At 38.4% G+C, this 11168-nt stretch overlaps 1 protein-coding gene across 2 annotated transcripts; it reads right to left on the reverse strand.

Moving 5' to 3' along the window:
* Positions 1–10963, reverse strand: nfatc2ip (nuclear factor of activated T cells 2 interacting protein). Of its 2 annotated transcripts, none has more exons than XM_033998214.2 (9): positions 10761–10963; positions 8821–8937; positions 7102–7150; positions 5852–5981; positions 5577–5657; positions 5200–5416; positions 1604–1748; positions 643–770; positions 1–546 (listed from the first exon to the last, which is right to left on the reverse strand). In XM_033998214.2, exons 1-9 carry the CDS (start codon positions 10770–10772, stop codon positions 385–387), a joined length of 1041 nt encoding a protein of 346 aa, XP_033854105.2. In that variant the 5' UTR covers positions 10773–10963; the 3' UTR covers positions 1–384. The 2 variants fall into 2 exon arrangements, with proteins under 2 accessions (XP_033854105.2, XP_058868437.1); XM_059012454.1 differs by lacking the exon at positions 10761–10963 and adding an exon at positions 9579–10081.
* Positions 10964–11168: the final 205 nt, after the last annotated feature.

Below are 11168 nucleotides of genomic sequence, written 5' to 3' on the forward strand. Positions count from 1 at the left end.
TATTTTAAATAACTTTATTACTATTATTATTAATCATTCTGTACAATTTCAAAAGTGCTATATTATTAAAAATAAAAATATATAGTTATTTGAACAAGCAAAAAACACTGAAAAAGCCCAGTCCAACACTCCACCCAGCCATTCAAACTCTGCTGTCATTTACTAGTATTTGAAACAGGAAGGATGCATTTGTTAAGCACACAAGCATCTGGGCTCTAATGCCATCATCAGTGTAATGTGTGTGTGTGCGTATGTCTGTGTTTGTGTTTGTGTGTGTCTGTGTCTGTGCCTGTGAACACACACACTACACCGATAAAGGCACTAGAGCCCAAATGCTTGTCTGCTGTTTGACTCGCTCAGTTTCTGGTTTTGGGGTGCAGGGGTTCACAGCCACACCTCGATGACATCACCATCCTCCATGTCAAGGCTGGTAGGTGAGGCCCCCTCCAGAACCTTCTCTCCGTCAAACAGGAAGCGCACGTTGTGCTGGGGATCCAAACCGGCGCGTGTGCGATACTGCAGAAGGACTGAGCGCAGGGGGGCGTCCTGAGAGAGAGAGAGGGGGGGGTTAATACACACACAGACACACAGAGTTGGACAGACACATAGAGAGTTGGACAGACACACAGCGACAGTGCGCACCCTCTTGGCTGAGATGAGTTGAACAGACTCCTTTTCCTTTCCCTGCAGTCTCAGCGTGATGGTGTTCTCGTCCTCCTGTCCCTGTGCGCTGTCCCCCTGTCTGTCCCCCTCCGAGATCACAACACAGTCTGCAAAAGGATATATGTTAGAATTATTATTGTTTTATTTGTCATTATTTTTAGCTATATTATCGCAGGGTTAGAAACTCTGCAGGAAAGTCAATTTTCTAACGGGGTGTAGCAGTGGTGAATAAGCATTCATAATTGTATCTTTTGTAGGTTTTAAGATATTATCGTTTTTGTAAAGGAAATGCTGTTTGGCTTTTAGCATAAGTGTCGAGACGGGCCAAGACATTCTCACTGAAACAGGGATACCTTGTGTTTTACCCCGTAGCTCCACAACCCCTGGGGCAACGAACTCGAGGGGGTCTCGTTAGATGTCCAAGGGTCTCAGCTAAAAAAAGCGAGCCCCCTGGGGTTTGTATGCCCCCCGTCCGCCAAATGGCGGGCATTTTCCCCAATGGTGTTTTTGGCAAAGTTGTATAATAGGATTTTACATAGATGGCATAAAGCAGCATTTATTTAAAGTGACATACACCCCCAAACACTTTTTTTAAAGGATTGCTCTGACATTTGGTTTGCACACTGATGATTACTTTAATTAAACATTAAATAAACCTAGAAAGATAATATTTCAGAGCACTATAAAAGCCTAAAAACAGTGGTACTTGCACGTTCTGCATCCACTGAATTGGTGTAAGGAAACTCTTTGCCAAGTTTTACAGATGTAGAAATCGATTAGAAACAGTACCAAAACTCAGCTAAAGGGCATCTGGCATTCTTTAATAAAGCACATTCGTTGTCATGTTGTTTGTCTAAAACCCTTGCACAGCAGTGTACAACACTGATAACTATAATCACATTATTATTATTTTTTTTTACTTTGTAATTTTTTTTCTCACCAATGATGTCAGCGATGCCCAGTCCCAGATCGGTTGCTGTGGCGACCACTGGAAGCTCCGCCTCCTTCCGCAGCAGCAGTATCCTGGAGGCCGGGACCTTGAGTATGATTGACAGCTGTTCCACTGCGCTGCTCAGAGGGTCTGTCTGAGAGGGAGAGGGAGGAGTTAACAACTACAACACACCCCTCCCTGAATTCTAACCTCTCCCACCCATTCTAACCCCCTCCTGCTCATTCTAAATCCCTGCCACCCATTAACCCTTTGCGGTCCTATGTCGGACCAGGTCCAACATTACAATTTTCCCTTTCAGGTCCGACCCTGTCCAACATCATCAAAAAGACATAAAACACAGGTCTCTAGTCGCTTTTTCTCTGGAAAAAGCCGAGAAAACGAGTGAGACCGATAGGGGCCGAGAGAAGCCGAAAAAAAAGGTGCGGATCTGAGCAATACACATAGCCCCGGCACCACAGAGATAACACGGACATAAACAAACAAGATAGCTGCATCCGCATCCAGCGCTCAAAGAACATCACAGACATTTGCAGAGCTTTTTGAGATGTTATAGTAATAAAATAATGACTTGGAGCCAGGGTTTCCCCTGGGTTCTAGATTTTTGTAGTCACTAGTGACTAATACTTTCTAAAAACATTAGTCACTCCAGATATTCAGTAGTCACTACTGGCGCACAGCTCAAGTTTTCAAGGGTGTTATGAATCCTGTTTTTATTTTATACCTTAAATCACTGTATTGACCAAAACAATTATTGAATTAAACCATTTTAATAATGCTCTACAGTTTAAATAAATTGGTAATTTACAGCTGTAAAGTTTTAGAACATTAAAACTCAAGAACCAGATTTATTTGCCCTGAAAAGCTACACAGACACAGAATGCATTATGAATTACTTATACCATGTATGACTTTTTACAATAAAAAGAAAAAAAACAGTGTTAGAATATTATATACACCCCATGGAAACAGAGTTTTGCAATAAGGCTGAAACTTTGCTGCTTGTTTTCTTTTTCTTTTATCTGACGCTTGTGAGCGTTGTTTGTTCTTTTTTGTCTGGTGTTCCGAATCCAAGTCTTTATTTTCTACAACTTGTTGTTCTGTTTGTTCTATTTCATTCTTGCTGAAAAAATGAGTGGATTTTCTTCTGCGACATTTTACAGTATTGGCTAACAGTTTTGTTTTTTAATTCACGCGCAGGTTTTACCGCAATCATGTATTTATATTGATGATAAAGTTATAGAAAAGAAGGCAAAGAAAAGTTCACTATCCACGGATCTCTACAGCTGACCTCAATACGAAAACATATTACTGGCATTTTAAAATTACTGGTGACTAAAATGTACAGTACTGATGCTAATTAAAAAATAATAATAAAACGCTTACCTAGTATCAGTGTGAGGGATGTCCCTGCTTGTTATCACACAACTCACTGATGATGGCAGGGAAATTGGAGAGAGCTTCAGTCGCAAGACATTTTTGGCGTTTTTAATCTTTGACGGTATTTCGTCTTGATCGCCCTTTGCTAGTAATGTACTAGTATTGAGCAAACAATCCACATTTTTTCACTGAATTGAAAGCTAAAAACTCTTACTACTCTCACACCAGACGTAACGGCTTGTCAAACTAGACCGCATGACAATAGTACTGCGGTTTCTGACTGGCCATACATTCTGTATTTTGAAATGAACCAATAGTACTTAAGTTACAATAAACTTTAATCGGGTCATTGAAAAAAACAAATAAATATCGACTTGCAGGCATGAACGCACACAGGAAATAAAATGAGTTAAAGACTAGGCTTTTAGTTTTTTAAAATGTCTTTTTTTGTATCCCAGACAGACTGCAGTAACCGCCCAACTGTTTATATTAAATTTAAACAACAGGGCTTATTTAAAATGTACATATTTAATATGTAAATTAGTCGTGTGTGCGCTGAACGCTCTGTCACAGCACATCAGTCTGGTGTTCGCGATTAAACGCTGATTACATGACAAAAGTTTGCAAGATTGGCAAGTGGGACTAAATAAAATGTGTTGTCTGCCATTTCAGAATTTTTCTCGAGTACCCCCAGGGGTATGTGTACCCCAGTTTGAAAACTGCTAGAAGAAACCACATTACCAACAGATACAGTTTAATAGTAGTAGTATTTAAATGCCGTTGTCCTGACTGGTAAATTCTTCCAGCTTCCCCTTTTATTTTGACAATTTCCATATAAAAAACGGCATTTTTATCTTACATTTTTCATTCTTAGCCACCAAGTAAATATTTTGGACAGTTTTCAAAACTATTGTTTCTTTATTTTTTCAACACACGTTGGTGTTGTTGATAATATGATAAACTCGTATATCTGCTTCAGGTTAAACGATAGGCCTGTGTTACACAGAACACTACAAATAAAATGTCAGATATACAATAAGTATTTCGTTGGTTTTGTGGATTTGCTATGTTTTTAACTTATTTTAATACTGCACATAATGATATGGTTTTGAAAATGCTACTTACCAAAACCATGCTGCACGTGAACTGTATTACATAATAATTTCCTTTATTCCGATTCCAGTGGTGTTTTCTCAGTGCAAGATGTATTGTAGGCATATACAGTGCCGTATAAAACCACACACACTGTATATATATATATAATTTTATCATGCTCATTATAGGCCTACTGGCAAAATGGTCAAGAGACAGTTGGTGCTTAACACATGCGGAATAATTTTGGCCCTGAATTTTAGCATTTTTGGTCATAGAAAAGACACATTTCACATATTTTATAACGTTACCATAGGCTAATTTCTTTTTTCTTAGTTAATGATGCGTTTTTGTTTCACAAATCTTCCGCACACAGTATTTTTAAGCACAACTGTAATAACCTATATTTCAACAGTCACTGCCGAAGCTGTACTTATTCTTCCAGAAGTAATGGTCGGGTGTAACAGGGATACGAGGTTATATTTGCGCAATATGAAACTGAGGTGCTGATTGGCTGACTGCATTTACGTTGCCTACCACGGGATGAGAACGTTGCAGAGTCAATGCATCGATGAGGCCGAGGCGCTGATCTGATCAGCAGCAGTGACTCTGGTTTAGCGATCCCTTCTTTTGAAGAAAGAGACGTTGTGTGTGACTTTAACAAAAGGGATTTTTTTTTATAGTACAAACAGAACGATCGTCACTAGTGACGATTCCACATTTTTTTTTTGTCGTCCCTTTCAAAAAACATTCGCAAATTACGAGAGTGACAAGCGACAGCGAAACCCCTGCTTGGATCGCATTATGAGGAGTTTGGTGATAAAACGAGTGATCAGAAGATGATTTATCAGTATGCACGACTATGAAGAGGTATGTGAAAAATACAGCGAACGAGGGGTGGGGCGGGGCTGGAGATGCAGTACTGAGTGTCCTGTTGATATGCAGTGCCTTTAAACCTGTTTTACTGTGAAAAAAAATACTTTTAAACAGCACGTCTAACATAAACTGTACGTGTGAAAAAAAATGGGACCCGACGCGCTGAATAAATGGACCGCAAAGGGTTAAAAGCTTCTCCCACAATTCTAAACCCCTCTCCTCCCCTCGTCCTCTCTCACTGTTTTCACTGGTATCCTGTACAGATCAGCTCTGCAGCGTATTTTCAGCACCAGCTCTCTTGGCGAATCAGATTGCAGCCTTTCAGAAGGGGGCGTGGTCAACAGGATGACATCGTCGTCATCGCCGTCCCCGCCGACCGCAGTTTTCCGCACCCGGGAATTCTGGGAGACAGGAGAGAGCGTGGCCCCCACCTCATTCAGTTTTCTGTCCACCTCCCTGAGAATCATAGAACACAGCCGTGTACCAAGTGTGAAAACACCGTCTCAAACGAGTGTGAAAACACCATCTGAAACAAGTGTGAAAACACCATCTGAAACAAGTGTGAAAATACCATCTCAAAGCGTGTGGTCTCTAGAGGATCTTGGGGGGAACTCACCTGATTTTTTTAAAGGCGCGCCCCTTCTTTCTCTTGAGGCTGTGCGGAGTGGGGGGAGGGGAGGGTGAGCGAGTCCACGGCCTGAAACAGAGAGAGGGGCCACAAAGAGGGGCGGTGACATGAGACAGACAATATAATACAGAAAGAGCAGGGAGTGAAATAAGACTCCTATTGCACAGCAGTTTCACACATTCCAGGTTTTACTACGAGCTTGATTAGCAACAATCTCAGGTTTTGCAGTGGAGATAAGAGAGAGTGGGTGTGGTCAGACTCACGGCTCTTTGCTAGGCTCCTCCTCTGAGTCTGAGATCTCCAAAGTGGTTGTCTGGCTCTTGTTCTTTAGGGGTGTGGCCGGGAAGCCCTTCTGTGATTGGGCCCAGGAGAAATGTCCCTCCCCCTCCACATCTATTAGAAAACAATAAAATAGTGGATAAGAAAACTGATTTTTAAAAATAAATAATGTTTAATAATAAATAATGATTTATTATTATTATTATTATTATTATTATTATTATTATTATAGTCAGCACTCGGATATCCGTTACCCAGATACACGTCAGTCACGTTTTACCGCCCTTGTATTAAGAATAAAATCATATATATATATATATATATATATATATATATATATATATATATATATATATATATATATATATATAATAATGTAACAAATGAATGCACTTACCCGTCACACATGATTTCCGACTCCAGTTTTCTGATACGAAGCCCATCTCTCAATGTTACAATTTATTTGACTATTCCGCCCACAGCCCACATTTTATTTTAGTTACACAGCACTTCCTCCACTTTCACCTGACGAAAATGCAGCCAAAACAAAGCGAACGAGACAAGCGAAGGTAACGAACAGTTAATCATTAAACAGTTTTAGATACTGTTATGTATTTTTTAAAATACATAACAGTGATCTTTAGTCGTTTTTGTGCATTTTCATTTGCAAGTGAACTGTGACATTAGGGCCTTATCGAGCACTATATTGTGCAATTTTGAACACAGATTTTTTTTATTTATTTATTTTTTTTTAATCTTTTGCTAAATCGCATTGCCTTTTTGAGTTTTATGCAGTTATGCATGGGTAAAGTGATTTGGATTTAATTTTGCTGCTGGGTCGTTAACAGGGAATTTTACATACTGCTACAATACATACCGGATTTAAAAATATGTACTGTATTACAGTCCATGTGTCACCTCTTTTGGCAAGTGACATTTTCATAATCATATCGTTCTAAATTAAAATACTTTTTCTGTTGAAAATCTGGTACTGTGCCAACAAAACCAATACAGTACATCTAAATGGAAGCCTGCTTATTTTAAAACACAGTCATTTCAGATATTTTTAACATTGTATCATTTTTGTGTTCCCTGAAAAACGGAAATGGGTTAGAACGGGCCAAAATAATCAGATATGCGTTTAACCGTCACTGAAGTCACAATTTTATTTACAGGGTCGGATATGCGAGTGCTGACTGCATTATTATCATTAAGCGTATTTCAAATCTGATACCTGAGTCGTGTCTGATTGCTGCAGGGTTGAGAAGAAGACTCCTACTCACCTGCACAGAATAAACACACAGTCAGAGAGAGACTCACAGAGGCACAGACACACACACACACACAGGGATATAGAGACAGACACAGAGACACACACAGATATATAGACAGACACAGAGAGAGAGACAGACACACACATACAAAGAGACACAGACACAGACAGATAAGAACATAAGAAAGTTTACAAACGAGAGGAGGCCATTCAGCCCATCTTGCTCGTTTGGTTGTTAGTAGCTTATTGATCCCAGAATCTCATCAAGCAGCTTCTTGAAGGTTCCAGACCCTCACAATTCTCTGTGTAAAAAAAGTGCCTCCTATTTTCTGTTCTGAATGCCCCTTTATCTAATCCCCATTTGTGACCCCTGGTCCTTGTTTCTTTTTTCAGGTCAAAAAAGTCCCCTGGGTCGACATTGTCTATACTTTTTAGGATTTTTAATACTTGAATCGTAGTTTTCTTTGTTCAAGACTGAATAGATTCAATTCTTTGAGCCTGTCTGCATACGACATGTCTTTTAAACCCGTGATAATTCTGGTTGCTCTTCTTTGCACTCTTTCTAGAGCAGCAATATCCTTTTTGTAACAAGGTGACCAGAACTGAACACAATATTCTAGGTGAGGTCTTACTAATGCATTGTAAAGTTTTAACATTACTTCCCTTAATTTAAATTCAACATTTTTTACAATATATCCGATCATCTTGTTGGCCTTTTTTATAGCTTCCCCACATTGTCTAGATGAAGACATTTCTGAGTCAACATAAACTCCTAGGTCTTTTTCATAGATTCCTTCAATTTCAGTATCTCCCATATTATATTTATAATGCACATTTGTATTACCTGTGTGCAGTACTTTACATTTTTCTCTATTAAATGTCATTTGCCATGTGTCTGCCCAGTTCTGAATGCTGTCCTAGATCATTTTGAATGACCTTTGCTGCTGCAGCAGTGTTTGCCACTCCTCCTGTTTTTGGAGGGGTGGCAAACACTGTTAACGAGTTTGCTTACTATATCAGAATCTAAATCATTAATGTAAATCAGGAATAGCAGAGGACCTAATACTGATCCCTGTGGTACACCACTGGTTACCTCGCTCCATTTTGAGGTTTCTCCTCTAATCAGTACTTTCTGTTTTCTACATGTTAACCACTCCCTAATCCATGTGCATGCATTTCCTTTGTTTATTTTAAGAGCTCCTAGTCCCTTTAACACTTCTGCCTCTGTTATGCTAAAGTTATTTAAAATTGGATAGGAACAGGTCGACATGTGGGGCATGTTGTCCGTGTCCTCCTTTGTAAAAACCTGTGTAAAGTAATCATTTAATATATTTGCTATTTTTTTTCTTTGTCTATGATTTTGCCATTTGTGTCTCTTAGACATTTAACCTCCTCTTTGAATGTTCTCTTGCTGTTATAATATTGGAAAAACATTTTGGAATTGGTTTTAGCCCCCTTAGCAATATTGATTTCTATCTCTCTCTTGGCCTTTCTAACTTCCTTACTTGTGTTTGCAGTTCTAAGTACTCTTTCTGTGTACTTTGTTTTTGGTCCCTTTTAAACACTCTGTAAAGTGCCTTTTTTCGCTGATTTTTTTTTTTTAAATTGATCTATTAAACCAGATACAGACACACACAGTGACACACAGAAACAGACACCTTCTCTCTCACACACACTGACCTGGTCAGAGTACACGGGTACTGTGCACACGGTGCTCGGGTCGATGATTCTGCGGCGCTTGGGAACAGGAGCCCGGACCTCGGTGATCTCCACGTCACTGTCACTGCTCTCTGAACACTGACACACACACACAAATTCTCATATGCACAGATATATATACACACATATATATATATATACACACCGCTGTGGCCACGCAATAGAATTAACTCATTTTGCTTCATAAAGTTGAATGAAACCTGCTGAATGTTACGTTAACATATTAAATTACATACTGCTTTTAGTTTTCCATATACTTAACGAAGAACTGACAAAAAAGGAAAAATGTGACATTTCGAAATCTAACATGAAATACTCTAAAATTGTTATGGCTTCTGGTTTACTTTGTTCTAGATTATTCGATTGCATCATGATTTTAAATAAAAGACCTAAATTATGTCATAGCTGTTTTTTTTTTTTAATTGTGTCTCAATCCTAAAATTCTAGGTGATGCAAAACTTTTGGCCAGGGCTGTGTGTGTATATCTATCTATCTATCTATCTATCTATCTATCTATCTATCTATATATAACACAACAGGTGTAAATGATTTTTTTTAAATGTTATATTCTTTGGACGTTTCGGACAAAAGTCCGTCTTCAGCTGTGCAGAAAGTAAACTTGTTATTTTTTTTTTTTTTTTTTAAGAATTCCACGTCATGATTGCTCCACAGCTGAAGGGTTTTTGTCCGAAACGTCCTGAAATAAATTATAGGGTTACCATGTGGCTCCAGATTAACCGGACGCTGTGAGACAGAACGGGATTTCAAACTTGCCCCTAAATTGAAATAAATGAAGGTGTAAATGAACCATCCTTAGCTACAATTAATAATGGTGCTTAAATACCCGCATGCGCGTCAAATAATTGTATTAAACTAAGAATGAATTGCAGCCAGTCGCTATTTTTTTCTGTTTGTTAAAATTCAATCGGCCATATTATTCTGCAAATACAATCGCATCGTCATCTCGTTGCTCTATCGATAAATTAGCTATTCGTTCATTAAGATCTGATCAGAAGCAGCTGATCAGTGTGAATTGTTTGCTGCGCCCCAGCAATTCCACCACAGCAGGATTAATCTCAGCAAAGGTGGAGCTCATTTATACGTGAATTACTTTCAATTTAGGGGGGATTTTGAAATCCCGGTCTGTCTCAAAGCGTCCGGTTAATCTGGAGCCATATGGTAACCCTATTTAATAAATAAATACAAAATGATCATAAACCCTTTGTGTACATCCAACAAAAAAACATACATATATATAAAATGAATTAGAAAAGTAACTGATAAACTGAAAACTCGGTAATAATTTTAATAAATATCTTTAACGTTTTCTGATTCCCTAATCTTCTTCAAACAGCACGGTAGAAATAATTGTGCAGACTGATGCTGTTGTTTCAGTTTGAAAGTTATTAATTATAGTATCAATGATATAGAGTTTTCAGTTTATCAATTACTTTCCTTCATTATGTATTTCTCCTTAGATAGAGAGGTGAGCGCTGTTTTTTGATTTCTCATTCTCTCTCGCTCTCTTCAAATTAGCAGGACAGGAGTGATCCAGTGTTGCCAAAGCATTTCAACACACGTTACATAAAATAAAATGTTTATATCTATCTATCTATCTATCTATATATATATATATATATATAGACAGATTTATTATATACAATTATAATATAGATAAAATACAAAACGTTTGTCGTTTTATTTAGTTTCGTTTTCAAAAATGTTTTTATATTATTACCAGTGCTGTAAAGCGATGGTGGTTTATTATTCAAATAAATGACCAATTACTAAGTTTTAGAAATACTTCTACGTTAACGCTATCAGTTGTTTGGTGTTTTTAAATTCTCTCTGTTTACTCTACATATATATATATTCACTTTGATAACCCACATTTCAGTTACCTTTTCCGCCATGACGATTTGAGGAGGCACGGGGGCGGGACTTCTCACACTCTCTTCGCCCTTCGCCCTTCGCCTTTCACTATTGGCTCAAAACCCGTCAATCAATGCATCCACGCCTTGGTATCCTGCTATTGGTTAGACAAAGTCCACACGCGCGTATTATTGGCTGCTGTTCTCAGTGAAGTTTTACCCCTTTAGAGAGCGGATGTTCACCCATTGGCTAAACTGCGTATCCGCCTCAGTAGAGTCTCGAATATGATTGGAGAACGGCGTTGACGTCATAGCTGCGTGATGAAATTAAATTCTAAAAAAGATTTTAATTTAAAATACAAAAGATGCAGGGCTTTTTAAAACAGCGTATAAAACCGGGGTTAACCTGACTACTGAGAGGAACTGCACTTTTATTCA

The sequence above is a fragment of the Acipenser ruthenus genome, chromosome 44 (assembly GCF_902713425.1).
Source record: "Acipenser ruthenus chromosome 44, fAciRut3.2 maternal haplotype, whole genome shotgun sequence".
NCBI classification, from domain to species: Eukaryota; Metazoa; Chordata; class Actinopteri; order Acipenseriformes; family Acipenseridae; genus Acipenser; species Acipenser ruthenus.